The sequence below is a fragment of the Jaculus jaculus genome, chromosome 1 (genome assembly GCF_020740685.1).
Source record: "Jaculus jaculus isolate mJacJac1 chromosome 1, mJacJac1.mat.Y.cur, whole genome shotgun sequence".
NCBI lineage: Eukaryota > Metazoa > Chordata > Mammalia > Rodentia > Dipodidae > Jaculus > Jaculus jaculus.
This window is the reverse complement of record NC_059102.1, coordinates 257,833,590-257,859,012: the sequence shown is the minus strand read 5'-3', so window position 1 is coordinate 257,859,012 and position 25,423 is coordinate 257,833,590. Positions and strand designations below refer to the sequence as shown.

The 25,423-nt window shown below is 52.5% G+C and overlaps 1 protein-coding gene across 1 annotated transcript in view; it reads left to right on the top strand.

Annotated features, from left to right (window-relative positions):
- The window catches only part of Mmp15 (matrix metallopeptidase 15), a 31,554-nt gene extending 15,402 nt beyond the window's left edge, over nucleotides 1–16,152 (top strand). Inside the window, exons 2-10 of the mRNA XM_004663504.2 lie at nucleotides 7,293–7,441; nucleotides 8,058–8,186; nucleotides 9,413–9,720; nucleotides 10,047–10,208; nucleotides 11,208–11,461; nucleotides 11,726–11,864; nucleotides 12,733–12,883; nucleotides 13,028–13,143; nucleotides 14,309–16,152. Of these exons, the coding sequence (XP_004663561.2) occupies nucleotides 7,293–7,441; nucleotides 8,058–8,186; nucleotides 9,413–9,720; nucleotides 10,047–10,208; nucleotides 11,208–11,461; nucleotides 11,726–11,864; nucleotides 12,733–12,883; nucleotides 13,028–13,143; nucleotides 14,309–14,748 (1,848 nt within the window). The 3' untranslated portion in view covers nucleotides 14,749–16,152. The remainder of the gene's footprint in view (nucleotides 1–7,292; nucleotides 7,442–8,057; nucleotides 8,187–9,412; nucleotides 9,721–10,046; nucleotides 10,209–11,207; nucleotides 11,462–11,725; nucleotides 11,865–12,732; nucleotides 12,884–13,027; nucleotides 13,144–14,308) is intronic.
- Nucleotides 16,153–25,423: the final 9,271 nt, after the last annotated feature.

Here is a 25,423-nt window from a genome sequence, read left to right as displayed (position 1 = left end):
CTTTTATTAGGGAAAAGACACATGGTGGAAGCCATCTTTAATTAACCATGTGTTCACTAGTATTGGTTAGAACACATATCTTAGTATTCCAGAGAAAAAAGAAGATACATTTTAACTTTAAATTTGAGGGAAGGAAAAGGGAGTCTCAGGGGTAGGCCCAGAATTATTTATGTAGTCATAGAGCACAGTAAAGTTAGTCCAGAGAGAGAGCAAAATGCAAACCACAAGTCCAATTTCTGTTCAATTTATACCCTCCTCAGTGTGAGGCTGCAAGCAATGAGTCAATTTCTTTCCTCTGGGGGAGTTGGTTTCCTCCCAGAAACTGCTGAGGCATTGAGCTGCTAGCTGTTTTTTCTCAACCTAGAGTTCCAGCAGAGCGGATGGAAGTGGCGACTCATAGAAGTTTTAGTAAGGGGAAACTGAATAAAAATTTGGCTTATGTATCATTCTCAAGCTATCTCGGTGAGACTAATATCCCATAATGGGGGGAAATGGGGTTCTGGGGTGCTTTCTGGAAAACCCCAAGTCCTGAGTTCATATCTGTAAACTAACCAAAGAATTGGCAATTCCAGATTTAAAAAAATGATTTTTTAAAATTTTTTTGTTTTTGTTTTTTTTGAGGTAGGGTCTCAGGCTGACCTGGAATTCACTATGTAGTCTCAGGGTGGCCATGAACTCATGGCGATCCTCCTACCTCTGCCTCTTGAATGCTGGGATTAAAGACACGGGCCACCACACCCGGCTGAAATGATTTTTAAAATACCACATTTTATTCAGATCTTACAAAGGAGTGGGAAAAGGTGAAAACTGGGAGGTAAGGGAAGATAAAGCTGGGAGGAGGGAAGAACACCACATGGAGCCCAAAAGCTCGCGTAGGCCATGTGTAGCCCAAGAACCCAAGTACCCAAACATGGATCTTAGAAAAAAACATGGGAAGGGGTTTTAAAACCATGCACTTCCAAGAAAGATCAAAAGTAAAGGCAGTAATAAAAAGGGGGGGAGTCTTTTCCCCATCCAAGGGCCCCAAAAATGTTGCTGCCAGTTCTGGAGAGAGAGAAAAAATGGTCCACTCTCTCCTTGGATCTAGGTGGATAAAGGATTTGTACCATCCCACCTGGACGCACCTACCCCAGGTGTCCCAGCCAATTGGCCTAGGCTTAGGGGAGAAACCCACCCATACCTAGGCAGGTACACACTTGAGAGAGATCTAATTGGGTGAGATGGGCAAACACTAAATCCCAAGATTTGCGCAGGCAGGGCAAGCTGAGACAGGCATGGCGAGGGTGGGACGTCCTAAAGTCCCTTCCTTTAAAGGCCGCCCGAGTCCTGCCTAGTTGATCTAACTGCCTACTCTGGCACTCCCCCCCCCACCCCACTGGTCCCCTCTTTCTTGACCCTGGGTTTAGTTGTCATTTGTGCTGCTAGACCTGTCGTGCACGATGCCATTTTGCAGAGGTAAGCTAAGGTTCCAAGAAGTTGTCTTAGCCATATTTAGTCTCAGTGGCCTGTGATGGCTTAGAGATGTCACCAAGAACTTTCTCGGTGTCCTTGCTGCCACAGATGGAACGGGCTGTCTAGGACAACCGTGACAGCCCCCTTTCTGAGGAGAGCAGGCTGGATAAGTCATTGGCTCTGCTTCAGGGAGATGGCCCTGTTCGATGGCTTTGGAAGTCCCTCCCAGTGGGAGACAGGATGCATCCTGGTGGCAGAGAGCAGGCCTGGCCTGTGGCGAGGACCCTGGCTGGCCCAGGATTGATTCTGTTCAACACTTGCTTCTTCTCCAGCAAGCAGAGAAGGCAGAACCAGGCACAGCACTGGCCTGTGCCAAGAGCCCTCAGTGGCAGGAGTATGGGCAGGGGAGACAGTCGGTAAGGACCTCACAAGGCCATGCAGGGTCTGAGGGACTGATCCCTGTTGGTGGCCCTGACAAGCCACCCTTTGTGCCTGGCTGGGCAGACTTGCCTGGGACTGCTCAAATTGCAGAGAGATTGGGTAAGAGAGGTTGAGCAGAGCCAGTTAAGATTGTCCTTATCATGGCTCAGGGCCTGATAAGGAACCTGGGGGCGGGGCTGCTGCACCTCTGGCCAAACCCCTGGTCTGGTCCCTGGGGAGCTGGCTGTGGTGACAGGAATGGCGCTGGCCTCTGTCCCCTCCCCCACAGCTGCTCACTGCCTAGTATTGATCTGGCGCTTCTTCCCAGACAAGCCCTCCCTGCAGGTCTGAGTGCCTCCTTACTGCCTCAGCAGTCCTGCGGGAGGACAGCCTGGCTCAGTGCCCAGACTCAACGAGAGATGTTGAGTGTGGGGAGGATTAGGTGCCCTCCCCCACTGCCGTGCTGGTCACTGTTTCTGAGAAGGGCCAGAGCCCAGTGTCCCCACATCAAGCCCAGAGGAGCTGGTGACGCTTCAGAAGCATCCTGGGCCAGCGGGCCCAATTCTAGCCCAGATCATCTGTGTGGCCTGGAGTAGGTAATTCACCTTCTCTGGACCTTGCACTCTGTGATGGGAATGGATAAACATTTCCCTTTCGGGAGTGGTTGAGAGAATGAAATGGGGGTGAGCAGCCCATACCAGTTCTGAGGTGTGGCATTTATGGTCCCTTCTGGGCACCAGGATTTCCCCTTATGAAGCCTACTGCCCCTGTCTTCTTGCCGAGGGCCAGCTACTCACATGCAACAGCAATAAACACTTATAGGAGAGGGGCTAGAGGTTAAGAGGTGGCTACGAGAGCTGTGGCTCAGAGCTTGGGAGCACCTCCCCGGGCTGCAATGGGAGAGGCTCATAGCCCAGAACCTTCTTCAGACCTTCCTACCCTTTCTGGATCATGGCCTGAAGACCTTCCCCTACTTTAACCTTTATTTCTGCACCTCAGTTTCCCCACCTGAGAAACACAGCTTCACCTCATTGGTTCACTCCTCCTATGAGACCCTTGGAAAAGGAAGCACCTAGAATCTAGTATAAGGAAGGGACAGATACCAGCAGTGGGGGCTTTGAACACAGCTCTCTCCTGCTTTCAGACTAGATGGTCAAACCTTAGGTGTTGTCTCCTCCCCTTCTCGGTTGCCCTGGAGCAGCAGGGTGCCTGGGCAAGCTGGGGCTCAAGAGCCTGAGCTGTCCCTTACCCCAAGGCAGTAGCGGCTGTCATGCACCCTACCCCAAACTGTCCTCTCCATTACAGCCAGCCTCCAGAGCCTGTCACACTCAGTTGCTGTAATAGGTTGGTGGGTCACACTTCTGACATTAAAAAGGGCGGGAGAAGGGCTAGAAAGATGGCTTAGCTGTTAAAGCGCTTGCCTGCAAAGCCAAAGGACTTCGGTTCAATGCCCCAGTATCCACATAAGCCAGATGCACAAGGCAGTGCATGCATCTCAAGCTAGTTTGCAGTGGTTGGAAGCCCTGGTGCTCCCATTCGTTCTCTCTCCCTCCCTCCCTCCCCCCCCCCCCTCTCTCTCTCACACACACACACACACACACACACAGCCTTTTGCCCTCTTGCAAATAAATAAATAAAAATTTTTTTAAAATTTTAAAAAGAAGAGGGGGAAAAAATTCCCATTGCCCTACGGTGGTGTCTGCTGCCTCCTGGCAGATTTATAGGCACTTGGTGTTCAGCCACCCTGAGCACGTGTTTGCCAGAGTCAGACAGGCCGGCAGCTCTGCCGCGTCCTCGGCCTCGGAGGCTTGGCTGTCCATTACCAAGACCGTGGTTCTGCTCATTAGCTTCCCGCTGCCCAGAGGGTGTCACCAGTCCTCACCTTCACCCCACCAGTGGCTGCGAGGCGGTTTGGCTGGCAGGGCAACGGAAGCACCCCACTTCCTAGGGACTTGAACTTGCTTGTCTGTGTGGAGGAGGCCTGGCAGCCCCCATGGTGGAGGGGCACTCCTGCCAGATCCCTGCAGGTCTCTGGAGCACTTTCCTGCACACAGGCCAGCTCCCCTCCCCTCCTTGCCCTGCCTGAGCCTCCCTTCCCAGCCCTCCCCCCTTGTAGCTCTGCAGACACGCTAATCAGCCCCTCACTGGCTGTGATTGCACTCGGCAGATATTTTTACCTTATGCAAATAGGTGAGGTAGAGGTGCCCTTATCTGTCAGCAGCTATTCCCTGCCCCCCCCCCCCCGCGCCCCCCAGCTGGATGCCTTTTGCTATTACAGCCTGGAGGCCTTGCCCTCCGTCCTTCCCATGCAGCTTTCGGTGCTTGAGAAGAACGGGGTCTTTGTCATGGAGTTACCAGTACCTGATAGAGCAGAGGGAAGGAGCCCTGGGCCAAAGGGGTAAGGAGAATTGGTGGAGGGCAACAGGCTGCTCCTGCCTCCCAAACTGCCTTCCTCCTTGGCACACCAGAAGCCTGAACTCCCCACCTCCAGCCTGTAGACACAGACAGAATGCTACTGACCCAGGTCGAACCTACTGACCAGGTTCCCAATCTACCTACCTTGCTTTCCTTCCTTCCTTCCTCCCTTCTTCTCTCCCTTCCTTCCTTCCTTCCTTTCTTTCCTTCCTTTCCTTTCCTTTCTTAGGGTCTCACTCTAGTCCATGCTGACCTGAAATTCACTATATAGACTCAGGCTGGCATCAAACTCACAGTGATCCTCCTACCTCTGCCTCCCAGTGCTGGGAAGAAAGGTGTGCACCACCATGCCCTGCTTGAGGTCCCCAATCTCTGTCATACATATATTTATGGATACATGCATACACTTAATCCTTGCAGAACCCCAAGATGGTAGGGGCCCTAAGCCAGCCCCCTTTTACTGAGGACAGGCTGAGGTACAAGGTGACACAGAGGCCTGGTCCAGCTCTGTCCATCTGGAACTGCCACTCACTCCTTTCCCAGCTCCGCGCTTCCACCTTGCTGTCTGTGCCTGCCACCAAGGCCCTGAGGCCTTGCGGGGTGCCTGCACTGCCAGACTCAGAGCTGCTTCAGCGGTTCCCTCCCAGTAAGTCTGGACATGGATGCCCTGAGCTGGGCAGGCTGATGGCATACGGGAGGGAGCATCTGAGGAGTTGGCAGGTGGATGTGTAACCAGGCTGCCACCACCATGTCTAGCTACCATCCTGCCTTAAGGGCCCTCCCCCTTCAGATCCACCCAGAATGGGCTTTCCAGTTGAGGCAAGGAAAGGTGGGAAGGTCACACTTGCATGTGACCAAGATCCATGGCCAACCCTTGGCCTCTGTTCCCCACCTCCCATGTGGTGTCCATGCTTTTGCAGCCTTAAGGGCGTGAAGCAGTTTGGGTGGAGTTACCTTTCCTGACATTATGAAGCTGCTACTTTGAGTGTCTTGTCTGCTTGTCTCAGTCAGGTTCGCAGTGCTGGTAGAAATCACCTGACCAAGAACAGCTTGTGGCGGGGGGGGGGGGGTTATTTTGGCTTTCAAGCTCGAAGGGATGCTCCATGATGGCAGGGGAAATGATGGCATGATCAGAGGGTGGACATCACCCCTTGACCAACATAAAGTGGGCAATAGCAACAGGGGAGTGTGCCAAACACTGGCAAGGGGAAACTGGCTAAAACAGCAATAAGCCTGCCCCCAACAATTCATTCCTTCCAGGAGGTGTTAATTCCCAAATCTTCATCAGCTGGGAACCTAGCATTCAGGACACCTAAGTTTATGGGGGACACCTGAATCAAACCACCACACTGCTCATGGTCTATTGAGGTGGGAAGCCCTCCTTTGTGGTTATCTTGGGTTTCCTGGGGAGACTATAAGCTCTGGACAGAAAGATGCTGGTCATGACACCCACCTCCCCCACCTGGCACACTATCTGGCACAGTCAGGGTACTGAGAGACACCTGCTCAGATGGATATTGGCGGGTAGGTAAGTGCAGATGGGGGGGATTTGTCTGCCAAGCTCTAGAAAGATAAGAGCCCCCATTTGTGTACCGTTCCTAGGGCTGTGCCTCCTCAGACCTCACTGCTTAACAACCCTATTGGTTCCCACTCTGCAGATAAGGAAACTGAAGCCCCCAACAGATGACAGGGGCAGGTATGGCTCAGTTGGTAGTGTGTTGTGTAGCATGCATGAGATCCTAGGTTCTATCTCCTGCACTGAATGGAACTAGGCACAGTGGTATATGCCTGTAATTCCAGAACTTGGGAGATAAGAGGCAGGAGAATCAGAAGTTCAAGGTCAGCCTTGATTATGTGATGCCTGGTCTCAAAAACAAAAGAGAAAGAAAGAGCTAGGCAGAGACAATGGGATCACTGTGAGTTCCAGGCCAGCCTGAGACTACATAGTGAATTCCAGGTCAGCCTGGGCTACAGTGAGACACCCCCCCCCCACACACACCTCAATGAGAGGGAGGGAGAGGGAGATAATAGAAAGAAAAAAGAGAGATAAAGAATAAAGAGTTCATAGTAGAATAAGGAAAGGACTTCATGCTCTTGTCATTCTCTCTGGTATCTGTCTGCCCTCCTCCTACAAGACTTGAGGCTTGCTGGGGAGAGGAGCCAAGGGGCTGGTTTTCCCACTAGATGAGGCCTCAGGACCTTCTGAATGCTGTAAGGGTCCCCAGCAGCCTGCCTGGAGCAGAAGAAGCCTGTGTGGTCATTAGAGCAGCTGTGTGGACTGTCCTCATGGACACAGCTCTGTCCTACTAGAGAAGACACGTCGCCATCCCGAGTGTAGTAGTATACCATGAATGTCACGTGCTCGAAAGTGCCGACCAGCAGAAGAGGGGGTGCAGGTGCATCCAGTGAAGTCTTTCCTACATAATGCCAGGGAACACCTCTCCTACAAGAGAGGTGCTGCTGGATCAGAGACTGGATGAAAATGAGGCTATAAGCCCAACCAGTGTGTGGGGAAGAGCAGGCCAGGCAGCAGGAAGACCAGGTGCAAAGGCCCTATGACCGGAGCCCTCCTGGCTGGGTGGGCAGCCGTGAGATCAGATTGTGAAAGTGGGGTCCAGGTGGTAAAGTGATTGTTGTCCCTGAAGGAACTAGAGTTTTCTCTGACCTAGGAAGTTGTGGAGGGTTCTAGGCAGAGATCAGATTGTGAAGGTGGGGTCCAGGTGGTAAAGTGGTTGTTGTGCCTGAAGAAATTAGAATTTTCTCTGAGCTAGGAAGTCTTGGAGAGTTCTAAGCAGAGGATTGAACCGACCTGGCTTGGAAGGCCCTAGGTTTTCCCCCTGGGTGAAAACAGACAAGGATGTTTTCGTAGCTGCTCATGCCATCACAGGTGGGAGGCAGGGCAGCTCTGGGTCGCAGTGGAGGTGGTGGAAGTGGGTGGGGTCAGGCCATGCCTGCTTGGCAGTAGCAGAGCCTGGATGGGCTGACGGAACCTGGCTTCTTTGCAGAACTGGCTGCGGCTCTATGGCTACCTGCCCCAACCCAGCCGCCACATGTCCACCATGCGCTCCGCCCAGATCCTGGCCTCAGCCCTGGCTGAGATGCAGCGCTTCTATGGGATCCCTGTCACTGGTGTGCTTGATGAAGAGACCAAGGCGTGAGTCCCCCAGTCCCACCCCGTGTGGCCCCTCTCGGACCTCATGAGCCACCTGCCCCTAGGCTTGCTCTGAAGGAGGCTTGGTCTGTGGAGTTTCCAGAAAAGAGTGGCCTAGATAAGGAATGCCAAATGGCTCGATTCTCTATGCCAGTTCTGATTGGTAGTCATGACTGTCGAAGCTTTGTGTTAAGAAAGATGAGACCGAATCCAGGCTTGACAGTCAAGAGCACAGTGATTGATTAGTGCTGTCTCACACAGGATGGAAATTGGGTGGTGCAGACCACAAGCCCCGAATGAGACATCCTAGCTCTGAATCTAATACAGGTGACAAGACCTATAACTACATCCTTGAGAAGCACAGAGCATGACATAACCCAGGACAGGAGCACCCCCTCCCATGCCTCAGTGACATGGTTGAGAGGGAACTCACTTTTTGAAGCCGCTGCTGGGCGCTCAGTCTTCCAGGATGGGATCGCTTTGACCTTTACACCAGAAGCCAGAGATGAGCGGCTCCTTGCCCCTATCACATCTCTACAGGGGGCAGCTGGGAGGCAAGAGGGGTTTGAATCACCTGGAAGAGGTGGCTTACGCTGGCCCCTTCGCACCCACGGCCCAGGTGGATGAAGCGGCCACGCTGCGGGGTGCCCGACCAGTTCGGAGTGCGCGTGAAGGCCAACCTGCGACGTCGCCGGAAGCGCTACGCCCTGACAGGGCGGAAGTGGAGCAACCACCACCTGACCTTCAGGTAGAGGCCCGGCGGCCCAGCCAGCTGCCCTGCCCAACCGAGGGCACTCACTCTTCCTTTCCCAGCAGCCCACTCCCATGCCGACAGGTCCAGCTGCCGAATCTAGGCAACTTCATTCCAAGGAAGACCAAGCCCCTTCAAGCCATGCCTGCCCTGCCTTTCCCTGGCTCCGCGTGGCCCACCGGCTCCCGTGCCAGTCCAGTGGAGGGCTGTGGGGATCCAGCCTGCATCACGTGTGAGGCAGCAGGTCACCTGAAAAAGCCCTGCTTTGGGATGTCCCTCCTACCCATGAAGTACTTGAGCAATAACATTTTGTTGCTGTTTTTATTTTTTGAGTTAGGGTCTCGCTGTACCCCAGGCTGAAGTAGAACTCACTATGTAGTCTCAGGCTGGCCTCGAACTCACAGCACTCCTCCTACCTCTGCCTTCCAAGTGCTGGGATTGAAGGTGTATCTCACCACACCCAGCTCCTAGTTTGCAGTTTTCTACTCACTTGTTCAAGGTTCTACAGATGGAGTTAGAACTCAGGTCTGCCTGGCCTAGGTGTTGACATTCAGAGTGGCCCGGCCTGTTTCCCAAACCTCAGCTCTCTGTGTGCTTGTGAGGTCTTTTCTCCAGCCACAAGGCATCTGTACTTTCATTTACTGTCTTTTAAATTTATTATTCTTACTTATTATCATCATTATCATTATTCTTTTAATCTCCTAATACAAGGTCCCATACTGCCCAGCTGGCCTCAAACATGCTATGTTGCTGAGGCTGGCCTTGAACTCCCAATCCCATTGCTTCTATCTCCTGAATGCTGGGATTACAGGCATGTGCCACCACACCTGGCTCCTTACTGTCTTTCTTAATTAAAACCTGCTGACCTACCATAATGAAAACACACACACCACACATATGTTGTTGGGTTTGTTTTTGTTTTTGTTTTCAAGCTAGGGTCTTACTCTAGCCCAAGATAATCTGTAATTGACTATGTAGTCTCAGGGTATCCTTGAACTCATGGCAATCCTCCAACCTCTGCCTCCCAAGTGTGGGATTCAAGACATCCACCTGGCTAATTTAGTGATATTTTAATGAACTAGTTTCACAAATTCTAATGTATATCAAAATAAACTAACGGTAATGATGGCTCTAAGCACATGAACTTCCTGGGAAGATAGATGCTAGAAGATGATAGTACTCACGGGCTTTTTGTCCCCTCTCATCTGCCTGCCCACCCACAGCATCCAGAATTACACAGAGAAGCTGGGCTGGTACAACTCGATGGAGGCAGTGCGCAGGGCCTTCCGCGTGTGGGAGCAGGCCACACCCTTGCTCTTCCAGGAGGTGCCTTACGAGGACATCCGGCTGCGACGGCAGAAGGAGGCTGACATCATGGTACTCTTTGCCTCTGGCTTCCATGGCGACAGCTCGCCGTTTGATGGCACAGGTGGCTTTCTGGCCCACGCTTACTTCCCCGGCCCTGGTCTGGGTGGTGACACGCATTTCGACGCCGATGAGCCCTGGACCTTCTCCAGCACTGACCTGCATGGTGAGGACAGCTGACCAGGGTAGGGGCGGGGCAGGCGGTGCCAGAGCTGGGCAGGTCCCTCCCGCTCAGCAGTTACAGGATAAGGAGAGGAGAACTTATCCTGCTCAGGTCTCTGGAGCTCTACACTTGACCTCTGTCTGTTGTCCCACTAAAGGAAGAAGGGAAGGGAAAGGTGTGTTGGACCCATTGCTAAGACGCAGAAGTTAGGTGTCAGAAGTCAGAGCGGCTCAGCCTTAAGCGAGAGGAAAGGATGACAGGTTCTGTGAAAGCCTGGGAGGCCAGAGCCTGGGACCAGCCAGGTGACAATGCCTGCTGTCTCCCTGCAGGAAACAGCCTCTTTCTGGTGGCAGTCCACGAGTTGGGCCACGCACTGGGGCTGGAGCATTCAAGCAACCCCAGTGCCATCATGGCTCCCTTCTACCAATGGATGGACACTGACAACTTCCAGCTGCCCGAAGACGACCTCCGAGGCATCCAGCAGCTATATGGTGAGTGGGCCGTGACTGGCTGACCCCACAAGAAGGCACTGCTTGTTGACCCTGTTGTGTAGATGAGAAAACTAAGGCCCAGTGAGTGACTCACCCGGGTCCATTGGTAAGTGATAAAAACCGAGCAAGGGCTACCTACATGCATATTCAGGATTCAGTGTTATTTCTGTCCTTCCTTCCTGTGTATATGAATGCAGGTTCCGACTCTTTGCATGCTTTTTATGCTATCATGGACTTCACCTGAAAGTATAAACTAAAAATAAAGCCCTTCCATTTAAATAAAAGCAAAAAATTGAAGCTGGGTGTGGTGGTGGTGCACACCTTTAATCCCAGCACTTGAAAGGCAGAGGTAGGAGGACAACTGTGAGTTCAAGGCCAGACTACATAGTGAATTCCAGGTCAGCCTGGGCCAAAGTGAAACTCTATCTTGGCAAAAAAAAAAAAGAGCTAAGGTCCAAACTTCACCTACAGCTCACACTGTGGCTCCGGCCTGGGATTATAGGTGACTTGAGTCTCTTCTTGGACTTCCCGGTGGCTTTGAGACAGATGTATGCCCCTCCCAGGAAGGTCTGCAGGGGCCAGGTCTCCTGAGCACTAGTTCTGCTGGTCAGGGTCTGTGCCCTGTGCCAACACCAAGTCCTCCTTGGGTGGAAATTTGGCATATTCTCCTGGCTACACCATTAGCAATTCAGTAATGAGATGTGTGCAGGCTAGCATCCCTGGTATTGTGGCTGTGGAGAGTAGAGGCAGGCAGCTTTCTGGTTCAGCATAGAGGCCAAAGAGGGAGCTATATCATACAGGTTCAAGACCCCTATGGATGATGGTGGGGAGAGGGAAGAGCCTGCTGTGGACAGACAGGACCTGACCTTCAGGGTCCCTAGTAGGACCCAGGTCTCTCCAGGCTGGTTTCCCCAGGATCCTGACAATCAGAGTAGGGGAACATGGAATCCAGGCTGAATTCTGGGCTGCTCTCACTTCTTACTCCCTGTGTCTTTGCAGGCACCCCAGATGGTCAGCCACAGCCCACCCGGCCTCTCCCCACTGTGACACCCCGGCGGCCAGGCCGGCCAGACCACCGGCCTCCCAGGCCTCCCCAGCCACCACCTCCGGGTGGGAAGCCAGAGAGGCCTCCCAGGCCAGGCCCTCCAGCCCAGCCCCGAGCCACAGAGAGGCCCGACCAGTATGGCCCCAACATCTGCCATGGCAACTTTGATACAGTGGCCATGCTTCGCGGGGAGATGTTTGTGTTCAAGGTCTGTCCTGGCTCTCCCAGAGCCTTTCCCTGCCCCTCCCTTGCTGAGCAGTCCCTGAGTATCCACCAGACCCTAGACCAGGAAGGAACCAGCCTAAGAGGACAAGGGACTTGCTGGATGTTGCACAGCAAGCCCAGTTAGAGCTCCCCTCTACCACTGACCTGACCCCTCTGGAGTCTCTCTGACCTGGAAGGGGCAGTGTGAGCCCAATGCCTCCCCAGCCTCTTGCACATGCTGCCCACCAACACCCATATCTCTCCCCAGGGCCGCTGGTTCTGGCGAGTGCGGCACAATCGTGTCCTGGACAACTATCCCATGCCCATTGGCCACTTCTGGCGTGGTCTACCCGGTGACATCAGTGCGGCCTATGAGCGTCAGGACGGACGTTTTGTCTTCTTCAAAGGTGAGTCAGGGTGGGTGTAGAAGGGACAGCCTTCATGCTGTGATTGCTGGCCCAGCTGAAACTGGGTAAGAAGAGAGCCCTGTGTTCCCCATGGTGGGTTTGATGTGGGAGGAAGAGGATGCATGTGGGGATCGAGTGCATCTGGCAGCAAGGTGTGAATGAGAGTGTAGACAGAGGCTGGGGTATCGGATGGATCTGGACCCAAAGGCCAGAGACTAACTGCATTCAGGGTGTGTCTCGGGCCATCTTCCATGGCACGGGAGCCCTGCTTCATTGCTCCGCACCCTTGCCTCCTATCCTCTGGAGAATGGGTCCTCAAATGCAGCAGCTTTTCCTCCTGAGAACAGGTCTCCTAGCACACTTGGGCAGGACCCCTACAGCCTATCTGCAGAGCAACAGCCTTGGGAGGCGGCACCCCCAATGGATCAGCTGTAACTGCAGACTGCCGGCTTGAGCATCCAGGAGGCAGGAGCTACCCAGGGACAAGACTGAGCTCACACTTACATGGTGATCCCTGGGCTGTGTACCATGAAGGCCCATGGAGTGCCTCACGAATAGTCCCCAGAGACCAGGCCGAGCCTTCGTTCCTGAGAGGAGGCATCCCTTGGGCATCAAATCCCATGTTTAGTATGTGGGTAGAACAGGGGAGAACAGCTGACTTGTGCAGAGTAGTGAGTATCTCATAGGTGTCCATGAGTGCCCGACATGTGGGCGTAGCTGAATGTGTGGATGTCAATCTGTACCCAGGGCCTGGAGTTTGTGCACACATGTGTGTCGAGATGGACAAGTGTTGTATGTGAGTAGATAGTGGGACAGTCCCGTCCCCAGCACAAGACCATACTCACACAGCCACCTACTCGTCCTGAAGGTGACCGCTTCTGGCTCTTCCGAGAAGCCAACCTGGAGCCTGGCTACCCACTGCCACTGAGAAACTATGGCACAGATATCCCCTATGACCGCATTGATGCAGCCATCTGGTGGGAGCCCACAGGCCACACCTTCTTCTTCCAAGCAGATAGGTGAGCAGTGCAGCCCTTCCCCACAGGGGACAATGTCCCAACTAAACTGTTGGCCTCAGGCTCAGGAAGAGCCCACCCCCTGTGGGGTATGGGCTCAACGCAAGCAGGGTGTGTAGATCCATAGCCTGGTGTTTCTGGTCACAGGTACTGGCGCTTCAATGAGGAGACACAACATGGAGACCCTGGCTACCCCAAACCCATCAGTGTCTGGCAGGGGGTTCCTGCCTCCCCCAAAGGGGCTTTCCTGAGCAACGATGCAGGTACCAAGCCCCCCTTTTCCAGAGGACCCCATCACTTGCCACACTGCCTGCTATAGACAAGAGGACAGGGCTTGCCCAAAGTCCCAGAGCATGGTGATGACAAGCTCGGGGAACCCAGCTGTGTCCTGCTCCTACCTGGGAGTTTCTACAGCATGACCTCCTGCGCTCCCTGCATCTTTCCCATCACCCCCTTTCAATGGAGGGAGCAGGAACCTTCAGTCCCATAGCTGAAGACTGCCAGCCAGATGCCAGTCTGTTCTATCTGTGTCCAGAACTGGAGCTAGGGCTGGTCTTTCTGCCCTAAGAGTCCAGAAGCCCTGAGCTTCAGGGCAGTGGGCTTGGTTCAAAGTGTTGGGGGCAGGGTTCTCTCAGGGTGGCACTCATGTGCCTAGGAGAGAAACCTGGTCTCTGACATTATACCTGAGCCACGTGGTGTTCTGGCTCTTTTATTTCTCCAGCAGGGTCTCTGTGCATGTAAAGGAAACCATTAGCCCTGGTTCTGTGTTGCAAATGCTTGGGTTAGAGGAGAACTGCTGACTTTGCCAGGGCTCTGTCTGCTCACCTGGCTTCTTATATGGCCTGTTATTGCGATTGCTCTGAGCTCATTGAGCCCAGTAGAGCACGGACTTGCCTCTTGCTTCAAAAGGGACCCTTCCTGATGCCAGTGGGATGCAGGCAAGGTGCCCAAGACCAGGGAGCCAATCCGAGGCAGTTCTGGGTTCACCCCAGGTTTATGTAGACTTGAGGCCACGCAGCCATGCTGGTGGGTGATGAAGCCAATTCAAGGACGAGACATCAGGACTCTGGTGGTGGCTCCTACCCCAGCACACCATGGACCCTTTCTGTGCCCTGTCAGCTTAGCCAGGAAGCTCAAACCCCCTTGAGCCACCATCTGGCTCCCATAATCTAGGAAGCAGCAGATTTGAAAGTGCTTTAGAGGAACAAATAAGAAGGGTTATTTTTCTGTTTATTATCTGGCTTGGTTTTGGTGCTAGAGATGGAACCCAGACCACGTACATGCTACCATTCTCTGCCACTGAGCTACGTACATCCCCCTGGCCCCAAAGAGGGTGTCTTAAAGCCAGGGCCCCTGGTTTATTTTGAGGGTATTTTGGCTTGTGGGTACACCCAGTCTGAAGTCACTCTGGTCTTTTTGTCCCTGCAGCCTATACCTACTTCTATAAGGGCACAAAATACTGGAAATTTGACAACGAGCGCCTGCGGATGGAGCCTGGCTACCCCAAGTCCATCCTGCGGGACTTCATGGGCTGCGAGGAGCACACGGAACCCGGACCTCGGTGGCCTGACGTGGCCCGTCCACCTTTCAACCCCGACGGGGGTGCAGAGCCTGGGGTGGACGGTGACAGCGAAGAAGGCGACGTGGGCGGTGGTGGCACCGGCGAGGACAGGGACAAGGACGGGGGCAGCCGCGTGGTGGTGCAGATGGAAGAGGTGGTGCGGACAGTGAACGTGGTCGTGGTGCTGGTGCCCCTGCTGCTGGTGCTGTGCATCCTGGGCCTGGCCTTCGCCCTGGTACAGATGCAGCGCAAGGGCGCTCCCCGCATGCTGCTCTACTGCAAGCGCTCGCTGCAGGAGTGGGTCTGACGCGCCACCCGCTCTGCAGTGCGCCTGGTGCTCAGGGCCAGTCGGCTGGTTCCCATATGCTCCCTCGGCCCCTTGGGGCCCCTCCCAGCACACACATCTCCAGTCAGCCCGGCCCTTCTTCTTTATTTATGCCCAGGTATCTGTTTTCTCTCTGGCATCCTCTCCAAGCATTCGTTTTCTCTTTCCTGATCAGGGCTGGGTGCTACGTAGAGGTCTCTAAAAGTATGTCTGCTCCAGACAGGGAATTGACTGTGGCTCAGCCACGGCCAGAGGGACAAGGGACAGAGGCCCACCCAGAAAGGTGGCAGAGGGCTGGGCTAGGGAGTTTCTTTCAGCACTGGCCCTTCTCAGCCTGAGCTCCTAGGCCATAACCATGGGCTCGGTTTGCCTTGAATGAGCCTCGTTGTGGTTCCATCTTCCTGAATCTGCCTTACAAAATTTGTTCCCAGGGGCCACCCCAGCTGGAGAGAGAAGAGTCCACTGGCCCTGAGTTACCCTGAGGTTTGGCTCGAACTCAAGCCACCTCTAAGAGCCAGGTAGCCTGGGTGCCCCACCCCATCCTGGCCAGCCAGCAGCTCCCACACTCCCCTAGGCCCATGGCACCTTCCCTCTGGGGAGTGGCCCTGGGCCTGCCTCACCAAGGACCAAAGGGAGTCTGCTAAGCCCCCTCTCAACACGAATGTGGGCCTCACGCCTCCAGCTACCCCTTCTCTCAGCTGTGACCGCTTCTGGGCTTCTCCCCACTCTCTTGTACTCCTCCCTCCCGCTGGCTTCCGGGTCTCAGAATTTCCTGAGCTTCAGGCTCTGGCTGCCCTTTTCAGACCCTTGACAAGAACTGGGCTGACCAGTTCCCCGGGCTGAGGCAGCGGAGTCCACAGACAGTGTCCACTGGTATGGAAGCCCACGGTGCCACACACTAGGCTTGTGGACTTCTTTGCCTCCAAGTCCCTATGTCCCCCACCCACAAGACACTGGTAGGAACATGCTAGCCCATAAAGCACTCGTAGGGGCAGGCTAGCAGCTCGTCCCATACACCCACTGTGGAACCCCCCAGAGGAGCAGTCCACCGTAGCCTGGAGGGAGGAGGTTCCCTTCCTCTTTTCCCTCCCAAAATCAGCAGGAGGCTGCTGTGGGAATCGGTACTGTACAGCTGGCTCTGTCCCCTCTGTTCCCCTGAAGCCCTGAGCAATAAGAGCCACCACCCAGGATACCCTGGGCCACTCTCCAAGTGATGGCTTCTTATCACCTTGCACTGAAGGACTGGCACCCAGCAACTTCTCCCTAGACCCACCTCTGCAGAATCAGAGCCAGCAAGGGGTGGGGAGTGGGGTGGTGTCCACCACCATCTGTTGAGTTCTGTAAATAACCTACACTGATTGAATAAATGTCCAGCCAGTGACTGTGGCTGTGTGTGGGGACCTGGCCTACAGTTCGCAGCTAGGAAGGTCTGCTCAAATGGTTCGAAGCCAAGCTGAGATGATGAAAAGACCCTGCTCTCAGTTCTGTGGGGTTATTTCCCAGTGGCCTCTGGGACTGAGGCCTGGAGGGCCGGGGTGGGGGGGGGATGGGAAGGATGGGAGGGAATGGATTTAGTGGTGAAATGAAGACCAAGCTTCCCAAATTGCCGTCCATCTAGGAGGAAAGGAGAGAGCCAAGCAAGGCCACCAGCCCTCCCTCCTGGACTGGGTCTGGGCAGCCTGAGAGGTGACTGGACAGGAGCTCAGCACTCAGTCCACTGGGATTCTGAAAACTTCCCTCACATACCGTTCAGAGGGGGAGGCATACCCAAACCCGCTGCCATGTCTTTGAAGAGGCAGACAATTCCACCATAGGCTGCAGATGCTGGTACCCCAGGAGAGCAGAGATGGGGCGCTGCCATCTTGGGGGCATGCCTGAGATCCCTGTCCATACTCACAGGGATATGAAGCTCAGCCTAAGCCAGGCCCCCACCCCCATCATGGAGCAAGCTGGGCCTCCACAAAGCCTGGATAGGGTCCCCAACCCCTCCTCCCCCGGCAAGGTCCCACCCCTTCCTCTCTTTGTGTGGGAACAGGCTAAGGAGAGTCGGAAGGGCAGACTCTTGGAAGCCCAAGGTCTCTGGCTCATCCAAGAGGTAGCCACAAGGTCCTACAGGGACCTTGGCAGCAGGGGACCAGGACCCAGAATGGTGCCATTTTTTTGGCTGTCCTGTGCAGAAGCCCTGGGTCCCCGGCTGGGCTGTCACTGCCTGTGGTTTTGGGGAGGTGAGAAGCTCAGGTGGGGAGCAGTGTGGGGCCTAGGGGAAAAGAAGAGCCAACCACTGGCTCTGCTCTCATGGGCTCTTAAAATCAGGGGCAGAAGAGAGACTTGGTGGAGGCTATGGCTCCTCAGGAAACTATGGCCCTTGCTCCCTCAGCATCCTTTTGTCCTTGACATTTTGCCAATTCCCAGGTAAGAAAAGTTAAGGTGAGGCTGAGTGTGGTGGCACACACCTTTAACCCCAGCATTCGGGAGGCAGAGGTAGAAGGATTGCTATTGTAGGAAAAAACCCCCGCAGAGGGCCCCCACGCTCTGCCCGGATAAGGCGACACCCCAAATCACTCACGAGAAGCGATCCTGATGCAAACTGCAAGAGGATTTTATTCCAAGCGCGCTGGGGCCCACAGTCGTACACCTCACAGGGGTAGAGGACTGCAGAGCCCCAAATGCAGGAACAGGACAGTTTTTATAGGGTTTCTAACAAAGCCTGTGCATTAGACCAATCATTTTCTAATATTAGGAGCCCCGCAGGGTGTTAGCCAGTCAGTTTGTGCCACCCCATAGTTTCTAAGCCAATTAGTTTATGACCTTGGTGGTCAGCATTTGCGCAGGTCCTTGGGTGGGAGTAGCAGTGTGTGGTATCAGCCTCCTATGACCTTGGTGGTCTGAGGCAGGCTGTTACAGCTTATGGTGCGAGCTACTAAGGCTAACAGTGTGGGCTATTAAGGCTTATAGTGTAAGGCTTATAGTGCAGGCTATTTACAGAACCAAATAAGTGGTTCACTTTATTACTCATTTCCCATCCTTTAGGGCTATCTCATGCCCTTTTTACCTAGTTTTATATTAGGAGTGGGCTCTGATATAATGAGAAGAGGGATTCTTTACTTGCTTCTAACAGAGAGTAAAGCCTGGAGTTTGAGGTATGCAGGGGGCCCGCTTAAGCTCCCTTTGGAGCGTGATAGTATTTCTGAGCTTCTGAATTCTTGGGCCTTTCACTATGAGTTCAAGGCCACCCTGAGACTGCATAGTGAATTCCAGGTCAGCCTGAGCTAGACCATACCTTGAAACAAACAAACAAATGTTAAGGTGTTAGAAGATCGATAAGTGGCCATCATTCCCCAGCCAGGTGTTTACAGGTTGGTATTTCTTCCAGCCATTTTTTTTTCCCACAGGTATTTGTCTGGAGCCCAGGATCTCAAACATCTCAGGGTTATCCCCTACCTATGGTTCAGAAGCCATGGGAGAGGGGTGGTGCATCTTAATTCCTGGAAGAGGGGTGACTGGCTGCAAGGTTCTGACAGCCAAGCCTGGTGCTGCATGTGTGTTAAGTGTCATTGTGACTCCAGCCAACCAGCATGCTGACATTTTACTTAGGAGGAAGGTAGGGCTCTGAGAGGGGAAGTGACTTGGCCAAGGTCACACAGCTAGGAAGTGTCACAATGCTGGGATCAGACCTAGGCAGACCTACTTGGCAGATACCCCACTGTCCCCACCTGGCACTGCTGGCAGGTGGGACAGAGATGGGGGAACCTACTCCCCACATTCTATATAACCAAGGGCCCCCTAGAGCCTCTGACAGAGCCTCTTTTCAGGCTGGGGCTGGCCCAAGCTGGCCTGGCTGCTTCCTCCTCCTCCACTTGGCAGAAAAGCCTTTTTGTTATGGTGCACACAGAAGTCCTTCTCCAGACTGCAGAAGGAATGGCCAGCTTCCTGTCCATCACTGCCACCAGGCTGCCACCACAGGACCCTCCATGTCAGAGAGGTGAGGGCTTCCTGCCCCTGTGTCCTCCAGTCCTACCTCCTGGCCTCTGGGCTGCCAGGGCTTGTGTCCCATTAAACTCAACCCAAGAAACCAAGAAGGTGTCCAGGAGAGTCATCCCTCAGCTATCCCAGAACTCCCTGCGAGTTGTGAGCCCTCAGGGCACTTTCCATGGCACAGTAGTCTCACCCTCAGCCACCCATCATACCTCAGAAGACCTTGGTAACTGTGTGTCTGACCCACCACAAAGGCCCATGCTCCCCACCACCACCAGAAAACCCTCCCTTGCTCAATTCATCCCATCCAAATTGTCCAGCTTCTTCAAGGGCCAGATTAGATCTTGCCTTTCCCAGCATTCCAATCTCTGTGCTCAAGACAGCTAACTAACCCAGCCGTCCTAAGCTCAGCCTGGTTCATAGACGCCCAGATGGTGACCATGGCTCCATCCCTCACAGGCTGTGTGTCCTTGGGCAGGTTGCACCACCTCTCTGTGCTCAAAGTCCCAATCTATAGAATGGGACCGGCAGCTATGCCTAGTTCGTCATGAGACCTGCCCTTAGAAAGCGTGGAAGAACTACTGCTGACAGAGGCTCTCAGGAGTGCAAGACAAGAGCGTTGCAGAGGGACACTGGGGCGGGGGTGGGTGACTTGCTGCCTTTCCACCAGGGTTTATGGAATGGGATCAAAGGTTGAGACTGAGGACAGGTGTCTGGGAGGAGGGACATTCCCGTCCCACCCACTCTCCCTTCAGCTGCCAGGCCTTTCCCTGCCCCACCCCTGAACCTAGCCTGCAGTACTGGCCCAGTTCCTCAGCCCTTGGGCTCTTGCTTCAGCTTAGGTTTCCTCTCCAAGTGCCCTGACACCTCCCACACCCACGTGTCTCACCCATCTCAGGCCTTCCAAAAATAGCCTCCACTCTACGCCTTCAGACACTTAACGCCCAAGTCCCTCTGGGCAAACTGTTATCACCACCCAGCATACCTCAGCAATTGACCAGAAGCTACTAAAAAAAAAAAAAAAAAAAAATCATCCTGAGTCTCTGGACTTGGAAAAACAGCTGTGCCCAAGAACTTCACCCAAAACACCCAGCGTAATCCTTGAACCTGTGGTTTTCAGCCACATCAACTCCCTTTGACTGATGGAGATCCAAGGCCTAGAGAGAAGGCTGACTTAGCTGTGGCTCCTTCTTGAGGATTTTATTTTGTCTTTGGGTTTGAGATGGGAGCTTGCTATGTAGCCCAGGCTGGTCTCGAGCTCATGATCTTCCTCTTAGCTCCACACCCCAACCCTGTGTTGGGATCACAGGTGTACTCCTACCCCCCCTTGCTGAGTATGTGAACCATTTGTTCCCCTCTATCACACAGAGCTCTCTCCATACATGGGTGAGTCAGGACTGGGTGCACTGAAAGTCCAGCTCTCCAAGTAAAGGGCACCTCTCTTGAGGAGCACAGTTTCCCCTCATCCATCCGGCAGCTCTCCCTCTACCAGTAACCCCCACGGTCTGGGAGGATGACCCCTTCTCCTCCATCTGGTAGTGCTGACCTCACCTGTAGTCTGAATCCAGGGCCAGCCAGTTGGCACCCCAGGGCATGGTTAAGAAGGGGCTGAGGGCTGGAAAGATGACTCAGTGGTTAAGGTGCTTGCCTACAATGCCTAACCACTGGGGTTCAATTCCTCAGCACCCATGTAAAATCAGATGCACAAAGTGGCGCATGCATCTGGAGTTTGTTTGCAGTGACTACAAGCCTTGGCACACCCATTATCTCTCTCTCTCTGTCACTGTGAGGTCATGAATATCAAGACCACTTTGTATCTGGATGACAGTATTTTAAGCAGTCCTCAACTTCCTTCAGCTCTTATATTTTTTTTTTGCCACCTCTTCCACAATGGCCCATGAGTCTTGGAGGGGGTGATAAGATGTCTCATTTAGTGCTGAACATTCCATTGTCACTTCTTATGAGCAGTTTTGAGTCAACCCAGTGGTCACCACCATCTGAAAAGAGAAGGTTCTCTAACCAAAAGTTTAAAAAAGCATTAATATATGGGCATAAGCATAAGTATTTAGAGAGCAGTTGGTTCTTTTAAAAATACTTATTGGGGTGGAGAGATGGCTTAATGGTTAAAACACTTGCCTACAAAGCCAAATGCCCCAGGTTTGATTCCTCAGGACCCACATAAGCCTGATGTACAAGGTGGCACCTGTGTCTGCAGTTCCTTTGCAGTGGCTGAAGGCTCTGGTATGCCCATTCCCTCTCTCTCTCTCTCTCTCTCTCTCTCTCTCTCTCTCTCTCTCTCTCATAAATAAAGTAAATTAAAAAAATTTTTTTCGAGGTAGGGTCTCACTCTAGCAAAGAAAAAGTACTTATTTTTATTTATGTCTGTATGACACAGAGAGAGAGAGAGTGGGCAAGACAGGGCATCTAGCCACTACAAACAAACTCCAGATCCATGCGCCACCATGTGCATCTGGCTTCAGAGAGTTCTAGGGAATTGAACCTGGGTCCTTAAGCTTTGCAGGCAATTGCCTTAACCACTAAGCAATCTCTCCAGACACTTATTTTTTAAAATTTATTTTAGGAAGAGAAAATGAGCACACTAGGGCTTCTTACCACTGTAAACTCCAGATTTATGTGCATCAGGCTTATTTGGGTCCTGGAGAATCAAACCTAGGGCAGCAGACTTTGCAGACAAGTGCTTTAACTGCTGAGCCATCTCCCTAGCACTTCTTTCAGATTCTTGCCAGCCCCCAAGATCACAAAACATACAGCCTTCGTCCCTCAACCTGAAGTGCCAACTAAGAAGCAAGGTTCACTTGGGGCCCTTGGCACAGCTTCCCAGCCATGAGAGTGCCAAGACAAGCAGAGGACACTTGAGTTCTCTAAGAGTGCCTGGGAATCAAGAAGCAGATGGTAAGCCAGTGTGGTGGCGCATGCCATTAATCCCAGCACTCAGGAGGCAGAGGCAGAAAGATTTCTGTGAGTTCAAGGGCACCCTGAGATTACATAGTGAATTTCAGGTCAGCCTGGGCTAGAGTGAGACCCTACCTTGAAAAATCAAAAACCAAAAAACAAACAAACAAAAAAGCAGCAGCAGCTGGTGGCAGGGCAACACACGGTCAAGTGTCATGGACAATGACGAAACCTTGGGAAACCAACATGGATGCAAATGACAATCAACAATCTGCCTTCCCACCAAACATATTTTGAGGTTGTTTTGTTTTGTTTTGTTTTTGGTCTCATTTCATTTATTTGAGAGAGAGAGAGAGAGAGAGAGAGAGAGAGAGAGAGAGAGGGAGAGGGAGAGGCAGATAGAGAGAATGGGTGCACCAGGGCCTCTAGCCACTGCAAACAAACTCTAGACACATGTGCCACCTTGTGCATCTGGCATTTACATGGGGAGTAGAACCTGGGTCCTTAGGCTTCACAGGCAAGCACCTCAACCACTAAGCCATCTCTTCAGCCCTTCATTTTTTGCCCAGCTCCCACATTGACTTTCCCCTCACCAGGACAGGATGAGGGATGCCTCTGAAGACATCTTTCTGGCATAGGAAAGACAATGGCGGCTGGGGTGATGTCGCTGGGATTAAAGCGTGCGCCACCACACCAAGCCACATGCTGCGTTTTAATGTCAGTTGCCCAAGCTTTTCCTTACGAGTGTGAGCATACATTAGCATTTCCTTTTCCTTTTTCCTTTCTTTTCTTTTCAGACAAGGTCCCATATGGTAACCCTGGCTGGCCTGGAACCTGCTATGTAGCTCAGGCCACCCTCAGACTTGCAGTGATCCTCCTGCTTCTGCCTCTTGGGTGCTGAGGCATGAGCCAACACACCTGGCACATATTTTATTTTTCAAAGGTAAATTATATAGGTATTTTATCTACCAGCTGTTTTCATCTAGTATCTCACGGGAAAGAGACTTTTTCCAATGCTGGGAAGGGAACACAGGACTTTGCACATGCCAGACTCTAGCTTTAGCACTGAGCTACATCCACAGCCCAGGACACTGATGATTTTATTTTCATTGTTGTGTAAACATTTCTTTTTCCTCATTTTTTTTTTCAAGATAGGATTGCTCTGTAGCCCAGGCTGATTTGGAATTCACTATGTAGTCTTAGGCTGGACTCGAACTCATAGCGATCCTCCTACCTCTGCCTCCCAAGTGCTGGAATTAAAAGGGGTGCACCACCACGCCCAGCTTGTGTGTGAGCTGTTATGAGTATGCACCATACATGCACGATAATGAAATGAGTAATTAGCAATCAACCTTAAGCTATCTTCAGATCATTTTCCTCAACCTCATTGTGGCAGACATAGGACATAGTCTTCAAACAAATGCCCTAGAGCTTCCTCAGCCCATGTCAGGGCAATTATAGATAACATTTGGAATGTCTACAGTCACTGCAAACAGTTGTGTACACTACAACAGAAAAGCCCAAGGCTTGAGGGGTGAAGGAACTTGCTCCGGGCCACACAGCCTGATGAGCTCATGCTTTAATGGTCAGAGTCCAGTTCCTTAGTATCAGTCAGCTGGGCCCCACTACTACAGGTGCCGGACAATCAACATGGAGAGGGAGGAGGTTGGTTATGGCTCACAGTTTTGAAGGTTCCAGTCCATGATCCACAGGCCCCTTTGTTGTTCTGGCCTGTGGTGTGGCAGTGCATAGCCAAAGTGTGTGACAAAGTCACTCGCCTCACCATGAGTCAGGGAGCAAAAGAGAGGAAGAGGAGGTAGCTGGTGTCCCACGGTGTCTTCCAAGGGTACACTCCCCATCACCTACAGATTTCGCATCAGGCCCTACTTCATAGGTCCTACTGCCTCCCAGTAGTTTCACCCTGGGACAGAGCATCTACACATGGATCTTTGATAAACACTTCTCCCACCTAGCACCTCTCCTTCATGCAGTGAGCAGCTACTGACATCAGGGTGTCTGGCCAGAGAGTCAACCACGAATGCATCAAAGATGGTCCTCCTCCTTGAAGGCTCACTGCAACACAGAGGTCCAGAGGCTGGACCCAGTGACGTGCTTGAGAAGACAGGAAGTGTTGAAAGGGGATGGAGGGGTCAGGGCCAGGCCACATGGTAAGGAACTGGATCAGTTCTAAGCCTGATGAGACAGTTCTGGAGTATTCTAAGGAATGAGGAGGAAGGTAATATGATCTGACTTGTGATTTTGAGAGTATTTCTCTAGCTACTGTATATGTTCTGCTAAACTACCTTTGCAAGAGCAAGGTATGGTGGGGCAAATCTGCAATACTGAGCATTGAGAAGACAGGGCAGTGGGACTATCACTTTAAGGTCAGCCCAGCAAACACAGAGGGACCCCGTCTCCAAATACATAACTACTTTTGTGAATACCCATGACTCTTCAGAGAAAGTTCTAGAAGTAGAATTGCAACCACAGTGTCCTAAGGCTTATGTCACACACAACAGGTCCCTCTCTCAGGAGAGCATATTTCTGCTGATTGGCTATGTGCCTGCCCACCGTCACCAACTATGAGAACATCAGTGAAAGGCTTGGGGAGACCCAGGATGCTCTTTACTGACTGAGCCTTCTCCCTAGCGCCCACATTCTTAGTAGTTCATCCCCACACTGCCGGGTACATTATAAAAATCAAGCAAGACCACGTGTGTGCAAAGCACACGCAAGTTCACATGGATGTGAGAGAGACGGACTGGGTTTGCGCGACTTAGGAGTTAGCAAGCAGCACTGAGCAGAGTGACCCTTCTGGGGATGCACACATCTGGACTTCTGGAGCCTTTACTCAGGGTTGACTCGTATGACTTGAGCAAGTCTGTCCCTTTCCTAGAGCCCAATTTTGGTGATAAGATGGAAGGACCTCATTAAGTGGCCACTGCATTTGTTTGGAGATATATATGGTATATATGTTTTGTTGTTGTTGTTTTCTTTCTTTCTTTCTTTCTTTCTTTCTTTCTTTCTTTCTTTCTTTCTTTCTTTCTTTCTTTCTTTCTTTCTTTCTTTCTTTTTTTTTTGGCTTTTCGAGGTAGGGTCTCACTCTAGCCCAGACTGACCTGGAATTCACTATGTAGTCTCAGAGTGGCCTTGAACTCACGGCGATCCTCCTACCTCTGCCTTCCAGTGCTAGGATTAAAGGCATGCGCCACCATGCCTGGTTTATATGATTTTTTTTTTCAGTGACAAATCCTAGAATTTCCAAGTGAAATTGGATTGATCAAACAGAGATAATTCATTGCCTCTTATCAAAGAGTGAGGGGTATTGATTTCAGGTCTGGCTGTATCCAGAAGTGCAGACAAAGCCATCTTTCTGTCTTTGTGGCTGTTGCCTTGGGTGACATTCATTTTGTGACACTCTCCTCATGCATGGTCAGTGTGTATGTATGTGTGAGATGCATACATGTGTGTGCATGTTTGTATGTTTGTGGATGCATGTGTATGTGCAGTGCAGATGCACGTGTGTGCACGTGCCTGTGAAAACCAGAGGTTGACATCAGGTGTCTTCCTCAGTCCCTCTGCCAGGGCACCCAAGGTCACTCTAGCAGCCAGGCCATTGCCAGCCCCTATCAGCACTGCCAACTGAGACCAGCCTGGGCCACCTTCCTCTGTCCTGCTCAGAGGCGGGGACGGAAACCTGACAAGCATGTTTTCACCAACCTGAGAGTTTCGGCCCCTCTCTGGGGACTGTTTGTGTTTCGGGTCATGT